General features: G+C 39.8%; 1 protein-coding gene and 1 long non-coding RNA gene across 2 annotated transcripts in view; one reads left to right on the forward strand and one right to left on the reverse strand.

The window, feature by feature from the left end:
* Positions 1-18480, reverse strand: part of LAMB4 (laminin subunit beta 4) — a 245791-nt gene that overhangs the window by 217985 nt on the left and 9326 nt on the right. Inside the window, exons 3-5 of the mRNA XM_073619678.1 lie at positions 9030-9165; positions 7193-7266; positions 2064-2252 (exon numbers count right to left, since the gene is read on the reverse strand). Of these exons, the coding sequence (XP_073475779.1) occupies positions 2064-2252; positions 7193-7266; positions 9030-9165 (399 nt within the window). The remainder of the gene's footprint in view (positions 1-2063; positions 2253-7192; positions 7267-9029; positions 9166-18480) is intronic.
* The window catches only part of LOC141131889 (uncharacterized), a 172178-nt gene that overhangs the window by 149977 nt on the left and 3721 nt on the right, over positions 1-18480 (forward strand). The window lies entirely within an intron of this gene.

Consider the following 18480-nt stretch of genomic DNA (forward strand, 5'->3'; position numbering starts at 1 on the left):
GCAATACAGTCAATGCAAACCAGATGAACATGTCCACAGATTAAAGACCAAGACATGCTTATGAGATGGTCTGCATACCTGAACAGATGGAGCAGGACTGTGCAATAGAAAATGAATTACACATGTTAATATAATAAGTATATGACTAATCTGATGCATTGTAATGACAAGTATATAACCTTCACAAAACATTCATTTCCTATGTTTCCACCCCAATAGAACCAAGCGATGATGATAACTATTAATTATTTAGCATGTTTGTTTTGTATTTAAAAAATGACAAATCTGTCATAAAGGACTCATTGTAGAAAATGCCTAAGTATCCAATTACAAACTGTGTACTTTATAATATTTTTTTAACTTCTAATACATTTATATGGATTGCTAACATGTTATTTGCATTGTAGATAAAGTACAAAAAATGACAGTAGAAAAACAATGGACAAAATGCTCCCTCTATCCTAGCTTTATCATTGCAATATGTTTCTTTCATAAGCATTTATTTTGCAATACCTTTTTTTTATCTGCTTACATGCAGTCACATGGCCACCAACCTCCCCCCTCAGTCTTCTGCACAGTAAGCAGCAGGCAAAGCTCTGTGGATTTGAGACCAGTGCATGCAAAATAGATGTACATCCCTGTCATTACTGAGTTTTGTCAGAGCTCACATATTGGCACATGTGCAATAGGTGAAAAAATCAGATGGGAAGAGTATTAATGAATAAATGATGAAGCACCAATACTTCCGGTTGCTATAAAGCCTGGGGCGGGGGGGGGGGGGGGATAAGCCATTTGAGTAGCATTGTTGGTCTGGCACAGGAAACCAGATTCAAATAAGGGAGAAGGCAGAAATAACTGATAAAAATGTGCATTATGGTAAAGTGAATAGTTGATGGAAACCTTGTGCATGACTTTTTTTTTTTTTTTAATTTTGCCTCAAGAGATATTCTAATTTTCCTAACATACTTACATTTTTATTGCCTATATCAAGTAAATTCCATGTGCAAACTATGCAGTAGTATAATAAAATTATTGCCACTGCCCTTGCGCTGTTTGGGGTTTTAGGATGTGTGGATTGATCATGGCACTCTTCCTTTTCCCCTTCTTTAATCCCTTTTCCCTTTTTTTTTTTAAGATATAGACTGACCAAGTTTTCTATGTGTAATATGTTATTGGTTCTCATATTGGGTTTTTTGGTTTGGATGTTATGTGGAGTTTAGTTTTGTGCAATTTGGGTTGCCCGAAATTAATCCTTGGTGGGACGCTGCGGTTAATGCCTGTCATCCTGTTCGTTCCATTACCAAGACATCCTGGTTGCAAGGTGACCGGCGGCTGCACTGCGTGTTGTGGCCTCCTTTACAATGGTAACCTGTGTGTTGGTCCCTGGGTGCTTGCCGCCTCCTGGTGGGGTCTTCCTCCCTGTTGGCATGCTGGCATTTCCTGTACACGTATCAGCTGTAATTAACAATATGCTTTCGATAACTAAGGTATATCTGTGTGAACAGCATTGGGTCCCCTTTCTTGCTGGGACCAATATGTGCTTGTCACTTAATGATGTATATATATTTTTTATCATCAGCATTGACACTCCTCCTGATGAAGCATTAATCGTGAAACATGTTGAGGATTCACATCTAGACTTTGATATTCTGTACTTGATTTACGTTTATTCCTCTATGTCATTGGAGAAGGATATGATGTATATTTATAATGTACTACTGGATGTGAAATAGTGTCAGAGATTTATATTTAATGCAACAACTTGTTTTTATATTATTTTAACATTTATATTGAATAAAATGTTTTATTATGCTTTGTATATGGTTCATTCCTGGTATTTGCACCTAAAAAATCCTATCTTATTTAATTTTATTGTGCTATTATGGGCATGGGGCAGCCCTTTAGAATGTCTCTATAGCACTATGCATTAGTATATCTGTTTTAAAGAAAATTTATAATTTCAAATGCAAATTAAACAATTAAACATTTAGTTCATAACGACAGATGCATGTTTGTATTGCCACTAAGTAGTAAGGCTCTGAAGTCACAAGTAAAGACATTACCTCTCCTTCTGTGGATGGCTCTATGTCTGAATACCTAGAGTCACAAACCACATCTCCGACATCATCAGCATGTCCTTCTGGAATTCCAGGAAAAGCTGACGCACAATTCAGAGCAAAGTATTTAAATATTTTCCATGTTTGTCCAAAGTCACGAGATCGTTCAACCAGCATTGCTGCTGGACGAAATGACTGCAAAATATGCAATAAAAATATATTATAACGCATAAGAATGGACAGCATGGTGGCTAAGTGATTAGCATCCCTGCCTTTCACACTCTGGTTCCTGTGTTCTAAACCTTCTAGTGTTTTCTCTAATTTCTGCCAGAAAAACATACTGGTGGATTAAATGGCACCTCATCAAATTAGTTTTTAGGTTTGTATAAGTATTCTAAGAAAATGTAATTGGGAGTATCTTGAAGGGCAATGTATATATAAAGATGGGAACTGTTATTACAATCAAGAATAGTTGGAAGAACAGAGAGACAAGCATTTCATGTACAATGAAAAATTGTTGTTAAAGCAGAGTTCCACTCAAAAATGTTAATTCCACTTAATCCGTCTCCCCCCCATCCGGTGCCACATTTGGCACCTTTCAGGGGGAGGGGGAACCAGGTACCTGTTTTTGACAGGTACCGTTCCCCACTTCCGGGAGACAGGGCCGCAGCCCAGTATCTCAGAAGTTTAGCGCCCTCCTCCTTCCTCTGCCGCTGGACCAATAAGAAAGCAAAGCTACATGTTGGGCAATACTAATAGATATTGACTTTAGATAATTGATATATCTAATGTACATAATCCATGAGCCATAAAGTTAATTCCAAGAAAAGTTCTTAAGGCAAATCAGCGTTTCCAAATGATATGTTGTGCACCGTTAGGTGACAGTATAATAAAAAACACCTAGTGAGACAAATCCAGTAAAGTGCTTGGGCGATAGTTCATATGAAATCGTCAAGTGTATGGAGAATCCACCTTCACCACACCACTTGCCAGAATTATGCTGCTGAGGAGAAGTTAGGGCTCAATCACCTCCCTGTTCACCTTATTCTGTATTAGAGCAGTCACATCAACCTGTAGATTTTTCTGCTCTGGTTGTTTCTATCTCCATTCCGTGAGGGAAGAAGGACTCTCCACATTGATCACCAGCATGGGAGGTGCAGATAGTCCACAGGAGTTTTAATGGGAGGACATAATAAAAAACGTTCTCCATATTTGTGTGGCAGAGTAATGATTTATGCCTTCAAGACTGCTCTGTGAACCCTGTGTGCGCATTCCAGGACTGATCTGTGAACCCTGTACAAAAATGCTCCAGCATATTTTTCAGTAAGTCAGCAAAACAAAGTTGTGATGATGCCCACTGCCTCTTCATTTTTCGGTGAATGTTCTTGTTTCTATACAGCCACATCTCCCTTGCTTTTATACACGGATGGAACTGCTTATGACCATGTGAGTGAGAATAATGTGAATTGGAGTGCACCAATCCATTATCGTGGTGAACTACTTGAGGTATCCTGGAAGATAACCCCTTGATATTACTGTCTGGGCATAACATATCCAAAGCGTGATTTGACATAATTCTGGTAAGTGCAATCCCTAGGGGAGTGGAATCACGTGGTGCGGTGAAGGTGGATTCTCCATACACCTGACAATTTCATATGAACTATCGCCCAAGCACTTTACCGGATTTGTCCCACTGGGTGTTTTTTATTATACTGTCACCTAACGCTGCACAACATATCATTTGGAAGCGCTGCTTTGCTTTAAGGACTTTTCTTGGAATTAACTTTATGGCTCATGGATTATGATGTATAGTACTATAGCGGCTGCTAGTTTCACCAACTTTTTATTAAGAGTTATTAACCCTCATATATATTGTAGCAGGGGAGTGACCCTGTTTACTCTATTTTTGCATATCTAATGTACACTTTTGTGTTTAATGAATTGGTTGAGGAGGACCCATATTTCTATATCAGGTTTCTAACATGGTGTACTGTCTTCCTGGTCTCAAGTGAAGCATTTTCATATCCACCATTATATACTTATTAAAGCATTATGTATGTGTCAGGAACATTGAATCATCTGCACATGCACATAATGCCCCGTACACACGGTCGGATTTTCCGACGGAAAATGTGTGATAGGACCTTGATGTCAGAAATTCCGACCGTGTGTAGGCTCCATCACACATTTTCCATCGGATTTTCCGACACACAAAGTTTGAGAGCAGGATATAAAATTTTCCGACAACAAAATCCGTTGTCGAAAATTCCGATCGTGTGTACACAAATCCGACGGACAAAGTGCCACGCATGCTCAGAATAAATAAAGAGATGAAAGCTATTGGCCACTGCCCCGTTTATAGTCCCAATGTACGTGTTTTACGTCACCGCGTTCAGAACGATCGGATTTTCCAACAACTTTGTGTGACCGTGTGTATGCAAGACAAGTTTGAGCCAACATCTGTCGGAAAAAATGCTAGGATTTTGTTGTCGGAATGTCCGAACAAAGTCCAACCGTGTGTACGGGGCATAAGTGTGCAAGTGTTTCCCTGCACAGAAGCCTAGCCAGACAGATGACTAAAAGCACATGTCAATGCAGATACATGAGCACATACTACATGAACACTGGTGCCAAGCGGGCTTTTAAAAGCTGAGCCTTGCCCTTGAATGTCCCCTGACCTGTTGAACTTTTCTTTTCTGTCAATGGTTGTTCATTAGCTCTGCTACCAACTGCAACCTGGACTTTTGATCAAGATTCTGCTTGCTGACATGGCTCACTGCCAGCACATTGCAGAGCTTGGTCTGTTCCTGACCTTGACTTTGTGTACAATTTTGGAAGTTCACTGCTCATCTGTTACTGGCTCTATGCTTGTTACCTCACTGCACTTGTATTTGAACCCGCTGCATTCTCATTGTATTACCAGCTGTACTCCTGAACATCCTATACTAGCATTGATAAGTTCCTGTACCTGGTCACTTGTTCCCTTCTATTGCCCTTGCATGCCCTGTCTTATCTTCTAGTGGTGCTCATGTAGGAATTGTGCAAAAGGCCATGCTCTTCATTTCCAGCTCCTAATCAGTTATATGACAAATGAGTTTTAACAGATTTTGCACTTAGTAATTATTTTTAAATTAATTGTATATCATGACACTCTATGCATAATCATATAGTTCATAAAGAAAAAAATGCAGTTAGCCACGTGTATTATTTATAAAATTAAAATGCTTATCTTTATTGATGTCTTCAATATAATGTCAACCAATGAATGTGAGCTGCCAAAAACATGCTCTGAGACAAGAATGTGATAAAGGGCTTATGCCAGTTTTGTGCATACACATACTCTTTTTTTTCTTTTTTTAATCCTTAACCGTTTGGCATCCGGAGGCCGTCATATGACGGCCTCGACTTTCGGGGCTTATATCTGAATGATGCCTGAGGCTACAGACATCATTCAGATACCGGCATTTTCAGCCGGCGATTCCGTACACCATAAAAATGATCATAGCGGCTGTTCCACTGCTTGATCGTTCTTACGGGCGGCGAGATGGGACATCCCCCCCCTCCCGCCGCCCTCCGGTGCTTCTACCGACTCACCTCAGCGATCGGTGAGTCGGATAGCGGATCCGCCGGTGCCGGATGTTCACCATAGAGATTTCTGGCGGACCAGATGGTCGCCGGAGTCTCTATGATCGTTCGGAGGCCGGGCGCGATGTTATGACGTCACGCCCGGCCTCTGCATTCAAAAAAACGGCGCCGCTTCGGCTGTGAAGCGGCGATTGTTTTATTTTTTTTTTTTATTTTAGGCTTCCCAGCCTAGAGGTGAGATGTGGGGTCTTATTGACCCCATATCTCACTGTAAAGAAGACTGATTGTGTCATATTCCTATTACAAGGGATGTTTACATTCCTTGTAATAAGAATAAAAGTGATCAAAAAAAAAAAAAAAATTTTTTAAAAGTGTCAAAATAAAAATTTTTAAGTAAAATTAACAATAAAAAAAAAAAAAAAAATTTTAAAGCGCTCCTGTCCCCGTGAGCTCACACGCAGAAGCGAACGCATATGTAAGTCCCGCCCACATATGAAAACGGTGTTCAAACCACACATGTGAGGTATCGCCGTGAACGTTAGAGCGAGAGCAATAATTTTGGCCCTAGACCTCCTCTGTAACTCAAAACATGTAACCAGTAAAAAATTTTAAAGCATCGCCTATGGGGATTTTTAAGTACCAAAGTTTGGAGCCATTCCACGAGCGTGTGCAATTTTGAAGCGTGACATGTTAGGTATCTATTTACTCAGCATAACTTCATCTTTCACACAATGCAAAAAAATTTGGCTAACTTTGCTGTTTTGTTTTTTTTTTAAGCATGAAACTGTTTTTTTAAAAGAAAAAAACGCGTTTGAAAAATTGCTGCGCAAATACCGTGCAAGATAAAAAGTTGCAATGACCGCCATTGTATTCTCTAGGGTCTCTGCTAAAAAAACATATATAATGTTTGGGGGTTCTATGTAATTTTATAGCAAAGAAATTATGATTTTTGACATGTAGGAGCGAAGTGTCAGAAATGGCCTGGATGCGAAGTGTTAATCAGCACAATGTGGGATTTCAATGCAATAACAATGCAATATTGTAATCTGTAAGCCAATACACTTACCCTAATCTAAACTAGTGTTGTTAGCTGCCAGGAAAATGTATGCAATGTGACACATTCTCTGATCTAAAGCTGCCAATGCACGGAAGCTGAAACTTTCCATTTAATTGTATAAATAAGACTCGGTTACAGTTATACATTTTGATGTTTGTATAATAAGCATGGTCCTGGTGGCATGAACAAGCCTTTTGGTTGTTGTTGAACTGCTTTATATCTATACAAAAATGGAGAATTCTGGGATTTTGCTTTTGTGTTTAGAAAATGCAACGGATTTTTATCTAATTCATCTAATTTGAAATAATTATACATAACAATATTTGATTTTTCAAAGAAAATAAAATACAAAATGATCATATTAGATTTTTGGAACAAGTTAGCATATATAACAGAAGAAGTGAAAAGAATGGAGCTGCTGCCTTTTTGTCACATACATCACTTATATTGTTATAACATTTGTGTTATTTAAGTACATAAAACTGTACAATACCTTGAAGGTAATCACCAGATGGCTGAACTGAAACAACGTTTCTAAGTCCAGTCTAATGCTGACGAAATCAATGCCTAAAAAAAAATACATAAAATATAAGTCTCTTGAGGTAATATAGTCCCACTTTTACATTATTTTTTATCTTACATTATTTTCCTCTTTAATTGGGATCACCATTGAGGTATTTGTAAATCGCTATCATATCTCCTCTCAAGCATTGTTTCTCCAGTGAGAATAAATTTAGTGTTTGCAGTTGTTCCTCGTAATTGAGGTCCTCCAGTCCCCTTATTAGTTTTGTTGCCCTTTTTTGGACTCTCTTCAGTTCCAGCACATCCCTTCTGAAGACTAGTGACCAGAACTGGACAGAATACTCCAGATGATGGTCTAACCAGAGTTTTATAAAGTGGTAGGATTATCGTTCTATCTCTGGAGTATATGCCTTTTTTTTATGCATGCTAATATTCTGCTGGCTTTGGAAGCTGCAGCTTGTCATTGCATGCTATTGCTCAATTTGTGATCTACTTGGACCCCCAAGTGCATTACCTTACATTTTTCCACATTAAACCTCATTTGCCATGTATTTGCCCACTCCGTTATTTTGTTCAGGTCTTTCTGTAAAATTTTTATATCCTGAAGTAAAGTTATTGCCCTGCTTAATTTTGTGTCGTCCGCAAAAACTGAGATTGAGCTGTTTATCCTATCCTCTTTATCATTTATGAATAAATTGAATAGAATTGGTCCCAAGACAGACCCCTGGGGCACCCCACTTACCACTCCAGTGGTCAGGCTGAAGACTGATTGTCACCTGCTTGACCTGAGTACCGAATTTAATGACTCCCAACTCGCTTTCCTGTGATTGGAGGAGTGCGAGTATGTCAGACTTGACATACTAGTCTATATGTGTTGTTTTCCTGTACATTTTAATACTCAGGATTTCAGAGCCAAAAAGGCCAGTTTTTTTATCTTTAACATCTTCCAATGTAAATTTGGTGTCTGCTGAAATAATGTGTTTATTAAAGTTTTCCTTCATCATAATGCTGGTGGTAAATGGTATGCATTTTAACCCTTGTGTTCTGGTGGAAACTAGCCCTTAGTGGTATGTGATGTCAGTAAATGAAGATTTCTAGATCCAAGATCCAAGCGCACCACTGGAGGGCTTTGTTTTAAGGTAAGTCTCACATAATGTGCTTGTATGCGATGCAGAAAAAAAAATTCTCCTGAGATGGAACCATTTAATGGGCTGGTAAAGTGAAATTTACTGTTTTCAGATGCTTTATCAGATGTTATATTGTGGAATCATTCCCAGACACCTAGCCACGTATAGGTTGCCTGTGGAGCTCTGGACAGAAGCTAACTCAGAACTATAACAGTCGAAGACAAACTACTTCTGCGATAGAGGTAATATGGCTTTATACTGAAGTAAAACACTGTTGGTACTTTGGAATTATTAACTGTGAAAAAAATTCATCCACATTTTCAGTTGGCAAAATATAGCAGAATTTTTTTCAAGGAAATAGTTTACCGGTGGCTAGTTCTTAGAGTCCAATATCTCTGTTTAAAAATAAATGAAATATAAAAACACAGCACTAGTCTGTGGTATAAATGCACCACACTCAGCACTGCCAGATTACAGCTCCCTGTATAGAAATCTTTCACGTTTAAACCCAAGGGCAAGAGTATCATCTCTATACCTTGTTTTATTAGGAATCAGTTAATCAGATTGTTGTCTGCTATATACAGTATATCTCAGGTACAATTGAGAAAAATGGAATGTATGTGTTATGGGCTGCCTTAGAACAAAAGTTTACTGGTATATGTGATGTCTGTTATCATTTACCATTTTCCGATTGCCACCACGTTTTCTTCCAATCTGAATCAAATGTTGTTATAACATTTTCAATCTGGTGACTGTTTGGGTGATTATAAGGATCATATGGATATCTGGAATCACACATAAAACATTTCTGATCATCCTAAAATAAAATAAAATCAGAAGTATTAGTAAAAAGTTGACAATAGACCAATTCCTTGACATTTTATTTACCCTAGCAGTATCCCACAGAATGTCCCGCAGCGCACGGTGGAAGGGGGGCAGATTACCAGAAGTATTACCAGTAAATAACTTACAAAATATGTGATATTCAGGGAACTTGATATCACCATCAGCACATCGTATGCATAGAACACTGCAGATTTTTAGAACTTCACTTCAGCACAAGCAAACCTGAACAAACCTCACTGTTTTCTGTAATATGCATTACTGTAAGGATTGAATTTTACTACCTCATCTTTTTTAACAAGAAGGTTTTACACCCTTCTTGGGACATTTTTTGCTATTCAGCACTGTGGTACTTTTATTGTTAATTGTGCAGTCATGCAATATTGAATCCAAATAAAATGTTTAACATTTTTTTTCACACAAATAGAGCTATCATTTGGTGGTAGTTGATCTCGAAACGAAAAAAATGTAGAAAAAAAACAATATTTTCTACTTTCTGTCATAAAACATATCCTATAAAATCATATTTCGACATAAATTTAGACTAAAATGTATTCTGATACATATCTTTGATAAAACAAAATCTCATTAATTGGTTTGTGTGAAAGTTATAACGTCTACGACTATGGTATACAGTGCCTTGAAAAAGTATTCATACCCCTTGAAATTTTCAACAGTTTGTCATGTTACAACTAAAACGTAAATGTATTTTATTGGGATTTTATGTGATAGACCAACACAAAGTGGCACATAATTGTAAAGTGGAAAGGAAAATGATAAATGATAAATACTTTGCTGTAGAACTGCCTTTTGCTGCAATTACAGCTGCAAGTCTTTTTGGGGATGTCTCTACCAGCTTTGCACATCTAGAGAGTGACATGTTCGCCCATTCTTCTTTGCAAAATACCTCAAGCTCTGTCAGATTGGATGGAGAGCGCCTGTGAACAGCAATTTTCAAGTGTTGCCACTGATTCTCAATTGGATTTAGGTCTGGACTTTGACTGGGCCATTCTAACACATGAATATGCTTTGATCTAAAGAATTCCATTGTAGCTCTAGCTGTATGTTTAGGGTTGTTGTCCTGCTGGAAAGTGAACCTCCACCCCAGTCTTCTTCTAGTATTGCCCTGTTCTTGGCTCCATCCATCTTCCCATTAACTCTGACCAGCTTCCCTGTCCCTGCTCAAGAAAGGCATCCCCACAACATGATGCTGCCACCATCATGTTTCACGGTGGGAATGGTGTGTTCAGGGTGATGTGCACTGTTAGTTTTCCGCCACACATAGTGTTTTGCTTTTAGGCCAAAAAGTTACATTTGACCAGGTAACCTTCTTCCACATGTTTGCTGTGTCCCCCACATGGCTTCCCGCAAACTGCAAATAGGACTTCTTATGGCTTTCTTTCAACAATGGCTTTCTTCTTGATACTCTTCCATAAGAGCCAGATTTGTGGAGTGTACGACTAATAGTTGTCCAGTGGACAGATTCTCCCACTTGAGCTGTGGATCTCTGCAGCTCCTCCAGAGTTACCATGGGCCTCTTGGCTGCTTCTCTGATTATTGCTCTCTTTAGTTTAGGAGGACAGCCATGTCTTGGTAGGTTTGCAGTTGTGCCATACTCTTTCCATTTTCAGATGATAGATTGAACAGTACTCCGTGAGATGTTCAAAGCTTGGGATTTTTTTTATAACCTAACCCTGCTTTAAACTTCTCCACAACTTTATCTCTGACCTGTCTGGTGTGTTCCTTGGCCTTCATGACCCTTTTTTTTCACTGATGTTGTCTAACAAACCTCTGAGGTGTTCACAGAACAGCTGTATTTATACTGACATTAAATTACACACAAGGGGACTCTATTTACTAATTAGGTGACTTCCGAAGGCAATTGGTTCCACCAGATTTTAGTTAGGGGTATCAGAGTAAAGGGGGCTGAATACAAATGCGCGCCACACCTTTGACATATTTATTTGTAAAAAAAATGATAAAAACATTTATCATTTTCCTTCCACTTCACAAGTATGAGCCACTTTGTGTTGGTCTATCACATAAAATCCCAATACAATACATTTATGTTTTTGGTTGTAACAGGACAAAATGTGGAAAATTTCAAGGGATATGAATATGTTTTCAAGGCACTGTATATATTTGAAATTTGATCAGTCCTGATAGCTTATGTCATTTCTTGAGGCCCTAAAATGTTAGGACAGTACAAATCCCCCCGCCCGACCCCAATGACCTCTTTTTGGAAAGTCAGCAAAAAACAAGTGCAAACAAGGATCCCAAGGCAGTCTTATTTGAGGAATGATGATCACGAAAATATGGCCCCAGCTCCCAAACTCAAGAGACCAGGTAAAGGAGAACATATACGGTGCCTTGCAAAAGTATTCACCCCCTTGGCTTTTTACATATTTTGTTACATTACAGCCTTTAGTTCAATGTATTTTTAATCTGAATTATATGTGATGGATCAGAACACAATAAACTAAGTTGGTGAAGTAAAATTAGAAAAATATATACATAAAACTATTTTTCAGAAATAAAAAACTGATAAGTAGCCCATATAAAGCTCCGGTGCAAACAATTACCTTCAGAAGTCACATAATTAGTGAAATGATGTCCACCTGTGTGCAATCTAAGTGTCACATGATCTGTCATTACATATACACACCTTTTTGAAAGGCCCCAGAGACTGCAATACCTAAGCAAGAGGCACCCCACTAACCAAACACTGCCATGAAGACCAAGGAACTCTCCAAACAAGTAAGGGACAATGTTGTTGAGAAGTACAAGTCAGGGTTAGGTTATAGAAAAATATCCAAATATTTGATGATCCCTAGGAGCACCATCAAATCTATCATAACCAAATGGAAAAAACATGGCACAACAGCAAAGCTGCCAAGAGACGGCCGCACACCAAAACTCACGGACCGGGCAAGGAGGGCATTAATCAGAGAGGCAGCACAGATACCTAAGGTAACCCAGGAGGAACTGCAGAGTTCCACAGCAGACACTGGAGTATCTGTACATAGGACGACAATTAACCTATATGCTCCATAGAGTTGGGCTTTATGGCAGAGTCGCCAGAAAAAAGCCATTACTTTCAGCAAAAAACAAAATGGCACGTTTTGAGTTTGCAAAAAGGCACGTGGGAGACTCCCAAAATGTATGGAAGAAAGGTACTCTGGTCTGATGAGACTAAAATTTAACTTCTTGGCCATCAAAGAAAACGCTATGTCTGGCGCAAACCCAACACATCACATCACCCAAAGAACACCATCCCCACAGTAAAACATGGTGGTGGCAGCATCATGCTATGGGGATGTTTTTCAGCAGTCAGGACTGGGAAACTGGTCAAAGTTGAGGGAAAGATGGGTAGTGCTATATACAGGGATATTCTTAAGCAAAACCTGTACAACTCTGTGTGTGATTTGAGGCTAGGACGGAGGTTCACCTTCCAGCAGGACAATGACCCCAAACACACTGCTAAAGCAACACTTGAGTGGTTTAAGGGGAAACATGTAAATGTGTTGGAATGACCTAGTCAAAGCCCAGATCTCAATCCAATAGAAAATCTGTGGTCAGACTTAAAGATTGCTGTTCACAAGCACAAACCTTCCAACTTGAAATAGCTGGAGCAGTTTTGCAAGGAGGAATGGGCAAAAATCCCAGTGGTAAGAAGTGGCAAGCTTATAGAGACTTATCCAAAGTGACTTGGAGCTGTGATAGCCACAAAAGGTGGCTCTACAAAGTATTGACTTTAGGGGGTGAATAGTTATGCACATTGACTTTTTCTGTTATTTTGTCCTATTTGTTGTTTGCTTCACAATAAAAAAAAACATTTTCAAAGTTGTGGGCATGTTCTGTAAATTAAATGATGCAAATTCTCAAACAGTCCATGTTAATTCCAGGTTGTGAGGCAACAAAACACAAAAAAAATGCCAAGGGGTGAATACTTTTGCAAGGCACTGTATAGACAAATGGGGAAGTGCTGATTCAAAGAATGATGAATAATAAAAAAAATGATGATGGGAATCCCATGTATATTAAAAGTTCTTTATTGGCAAGAAAACAAATTGTATTGTAGCTGCCAAAAGTTGCATACAAATGTCCAGAATAATAATCAGTAGAAAATACAAAATGTACAATTAAAATCCAAATGATATGCTTGGCATTAGCAAAAACGTACACGTTGCTAGAGCCTGTTATTGCATGGAGGTTTGACGTGGACGGTTAGGTGACCCCCAGCTTCTGAAACCCAAAAGCCGAGCCGCGGGAAGTTCTCATCATTCTCCCTGGTTCACTGCTATGGTGTTCATGCTGCAGTTCTCCTTTCCCAGATCCCCGGGTTACACAGCCAGCTTTCCTTTTATGCAAATTTTGTCAGCTACAATATAATTTGTTTTCTTGCCAATAAAGAACTTTTAACATACCTGGGATTCTCATCATCGTTTTTGTATTATTCATCATTCTTTGGATCAGCTTCCCCATTACTTCCCCATTTGTCTATATATCTTTTTGGAAAGTAGTCTGAGGCATTTAGTAAGAGGCATAGTGAGCTTTTGGAAGTTGCAATTTTTTGTCCCAATTTTTTGAAAAATTAAGAAATTAAATAAAATTTATTTTTTTCACATTTGTTTTACATATTGACTCCAGTTCAGTACAGCGTCATCATATGACTGTGATCAAGGGTACTGACTGGTGACAGTATGTTAAAAAAAAATAAATGATTTTGTATTACATTTTTAAAAATGTATTTTTCATTTTTTACTATTTGTTTTACATACTTTCATCACTATAGTGACACTGTACTACTCTTGGGGGGCAATCAGAGATTTTTTTTTTTACATTTTGTTTGTTGTTACAATGAACATAATTGTAACAGCAAAGTTACCCATTCATAACATCTGTGATCACTAGTGATCTGTGATTGGCTACAGCTAATGACATGGTACAGAGTGCTGTGATTGACCCAGGTACCATGTGATAGCTGTGGGCCAATCACAACATAGGCAACACAGCTGTTATGAATGTATTCATTGTGATCATGTGAACATATAGCGATCACATAATCACCAGACCCTGAATACTGGGACCCTCAATCTGCTGTGTTCCTGTCGGACACAGCGGTTGCAGGGGGGGTACATGGCGTACATGTACGTGATTGTGCCTGCACGTGCCAGCCGGCATGTCAGAGAGTGGTTAAAACCTTTCTTTTAGCATATATAGGATATATAGTTGGAAAGGTGGCTTAGCCACTAATTACCAAAAGTGTCCCTGTGGAGTTTGTAAGTAAAGTGCAACAGGGGGCATGTCAAGATGGCATTGAGGTATGACGCTTTCTCCCTGTATTTGGCTGCTTCCTTGCACAATCTGGCTGCTGCAGGCACTAGCCATTCTAGGAACAGTACACCCCGGTTCTGCTTCGGCCTCTGACAACCAGGGATGCACAAGGGGAAAACCCCCAGCAATGCAAAAGAAGATCAGCCCTGCGCTTTGTGACTCATTCTACAGTCTTCTGGGACCTGTGACAAGTCCCAGAAGACTACAGGGAAAGAGAGGAAAACTTCTGCTCCGATCGCCTAGGTAATCCAAGCGGAAGTGGGAGCGGACATCTGTCAAAACAAGGTACCCAATACCCCCCCAAAAAAATGACAGGCTAAATGTGGCAGAAGAGTGGGGGAGGAGAAGTTAAAATTGAATTTCCCCTTTCGGGTGAAGTTCCGCTTTAAGTACCTGCAGACAAATATTGGCTTGACAGATAAGGCTGGATTCCTTCAATGAGCAGTTTACTACAACGGAGAAAAGGGTGAGCAATGTGGAGGATATTGTCCATGTACACACCTTACAGACCAAAGTGAAGTCCTTAGAGGCCAGAGTGGAGGACGCAGAGAACAGGAACTACAACAACTTACCTTTCTGGGCCTGCCAGAGGGGGGAGGGCGCGAACCTACCCACGTTCACAAAGCATCTTCTTAAAACCCTATTGCTGCTTGCCAAGTTCTCTAGATTCTTTGCAATAGAAATGGCACACTGAATGCTGGCTGCTTGCAGTCCTCCAGGTGCCCCTCCTCAAGTTGCTATCTTCTTTTATATTTTATTGCTGTTTATTATTTGATATTCTATGTCTCCTGTGTTTGTTGTTCCTTGTATTATGGGACATGGGGGCTGCCAGACAAATCTTATCTGTCAAGGTTGCCTTTCTGGATCTTACTCGATACTCGACTGCAAGGGGATCCAGTCAATGTCCTCGTCCATAAGTCTGTACTTTTCCAATTAATTGAACTTAATCTGGATCCAGAGGATACATTTGTTTTATTGTATGTCAAGGTGGAATGTGTTGACATACTGTTGATAGGATTGTATATACCTTCTCTGGCTATGATGCAGATGCTCATACTGTAATGGCTTAGGACACTACATCCAATCTCTTGATTGCCAGGTGACTTTAATGTGGCACTCAATTCTAGTCTAGATAGACTAGGCTCAAACACAGACAGAGAATCCAATCTCTCTCAGTGGGCCACGCTATATCAGCTAGTTGACGCCTGGCATTGGAAACACCCAACGTATATAGGCGTATACATGCCACTTCTATACCTATGGGTTGATAAAGGGGAGGTCCTGTTGCCCTGAAGCATGTAGCCATGCCCTCTCCACTTCTTGCCTCCATTACCCAGCTGAGAAAGGTGCTCATGGTGTCGCAGCCATCTTGCTACACCTGGAAGACGCTGTTGCCTATGTTCCAGGCTGAATCCTGACAGTTGTAATCTGCTTCAGCCAGTCACTTGCGTGCCAATCTGTGCAGCCTCACAGTGATCCTATGGATGTCTATATGGGTTTATGACAAGCCTTGATCCACTTCTAACTACTGAGTGCATTTTTAATGTCTTTTATTCTTTTTAATAAATCACTACACCTGGATGGAGCTGTCCTTTTGTGCTTGTTTTATATATGTGCATTAGGATCTCAAGACCTAATCTGAGAGGAGCTGTATCCACTTCACCTAGTGTTCCCTATCACTCTCCTGGCCCCCTTATGTGCCCCAATAAATGACCGTTGGAGTTTAGTAAGTGCAATAGCTTATTCATTTTCTTTGGTTTTTCAACTTAATATTGTACTACTGGATTGCGGTTTTAGCCATTGTGCAATGGTGGTTTGCTCAACCTTTGTGATAATGTGGCAGTTACTCTGGAAGCAAGGTTATTGGGCTCCTATTCAGAACTGAGCAACCTTCCTTTTTGAGGCCCTAGGTAACAGTGCTATTACCACTTCCATGAGAACTACGTTAAACCTTTGGTGTTAGGCCTCTAAGAGTACTCCAAACTCGACATCCACTCTCCTCACACCCTGTTATGGGGAAACCCTAACTGTAATGGAACCCTTGACAAACCCCATTTTGCTTTCCATTCCTTTTTAAACACTGCTAATGCACCCAGACTGACCTCTTTATATTAGAAGTGCCATGCAGATCTTCCCATCCTTTGGGCACTTTTAAATTTTAAGGCAGCCTAAAAGAGCATTAACACACCTATAGCATTATTGAACATTTAGGATGTGTAGTACAGGCGTTCATGTTGTGTCAGGCAACACTTTTCATATGCCCCGTGTGTTGTTTTTTTTTTTTTTTACGAGGTTAAAAAGGGAAATTATCACTTTTGACTCTTTGCAACCGCACTGTAAACGCCATAGGCGCATTTACAGTGCATTTGAGGTGTGGTTGTAGTGCTTTTCAATAGCGGTGAATGGAAGCAGTTGCAAAGCGTCAATGCCTGCCAAACTCTGCAAGCAGCATTTTTTTTCCTTGCAGCAACGTGAAGTAATGCTAAAGCTGCAATGTGAACACCTGAATTTGCTTCCTATTGTAACAATTCTGTGTGGCATTGATAGGCATTCGTGAAGCATTAAAAATGCAACCCAGCAGCCTATTTGCATGTGTGAAAGAGCCCTTTCTGAAGCAGATTGAGATGCCTGCTTTGATCATTATTTGATCTCTGCTAGTGACAAATCTATTCAACTGAAATTGCTACACTGAGTGCACTACACCCCGTAGAGGCTGTACATTATCTACCCTCAATTATCAGCTACCTGTCAAATGCTGTATCAAGGAGGGCTCCTTTCTCCATATGTTGTGGACCTGTCTGAGATGGCAAGACTCCTGGGAGGGGGTTATTTCCATTGTTTGTACCGTGGAGGGAGTGGCAATCCCAGCAGACCCACTTATATTCTTAGTGGGTATTACAGATATCCTTGGGGAATCACACAGCCTAAAACTGTCTATCTACTACAGTGCCTTCTATGCCTAAAGGGAACTTTTTGTTAAAAATGGAAACCATCCTTGCCACGCACTGTAGCTGAGTAACAGGCCTATCTATAAAGTTACCTATGCGAGTCACAACTGTCCTAGGAAATGTGAAAAAATCTGGGCAAGTTGGAGGGTATAACTGTATAAACGTTGTTCTGTATCTTTCTGCAAAAAGGCTGTTCACTTTATAGGGGAATTCTAAGTTTACAAAAGAATTTCCCTTAGCTTGGTGACCAAGATAAAGTTCTGCTATCATCAAATGATTTACAAGCAAAAATATGTTTTTTTTTGTTTTTTTTTTAAGTTTTCTTGCATATAATTTGGTATCCTTTGCAAAGTAAATTTTCATGACATTCATCAAGCTAAGTTAATGTAGGGAATGGTTCCCTAAGGCTTGCTTAAAGTGAAATAAAACCATGGTAGAGAAGACCAGCATACTTGCACATTATGACACACTAATGCCGCGTACACACGATTGGAATTTCGGCCCGCAAAAGACCGATGAGAGTTTTTCGTCGGAAAATGCGACTGTGTGTATGCTCCATCGGTCTTTTGCTGGCGGAATTCCAGCCAGCAAAAGATTGAGAGCATGCTCTCAATTTTTCGGTCGGGAAAAGTTCCAATCCGAAAATGCGATTGTCTGTGGTAATTCCAACGCGCAAAATCCCTACGCATGCTCGGAAACAATTCGACGCATGCTCGGAAGCATTGAACTTCATTTTCTCGGCTCGTTGTAGTGTTGTACGTCATCGCGTTCTTGACGGTCATAATTTCAGCGAACTTTTGCGTGACCGTGTGTATGCAAGGCAAACTTGAGCGGAATCCCGTCAGAAAAGCCGTCATATCTTTTTCCGACGAGAAAACCAATCATGTGTACGCTGCATTACAGTACCTCTAGGTCAGGGGTAGGCAACCTTTGTGAGATGGAGATCTACCCAGACAACATTGAAGAGATCAAAGATCACAGGGGTGCAGCGCTCCCCTTTGTTT

This window comes from Aquarana catesbeiana, linkage group LG03 (genome assembly GCF_042186555.1).
Source record: "Aquarana catesbeiana isolate 2022-GZ linkage group LG03, ASM4218655v1, whole genome shotgun sequence".
In the NCBI taxonomy this organism is placed as follows: domain Eukaryota; kingdom Metazoa; phylum Chordata; class Amphibia; order Anura; family Ranidae; genus Aquarana; species Aquarana catesbeiana.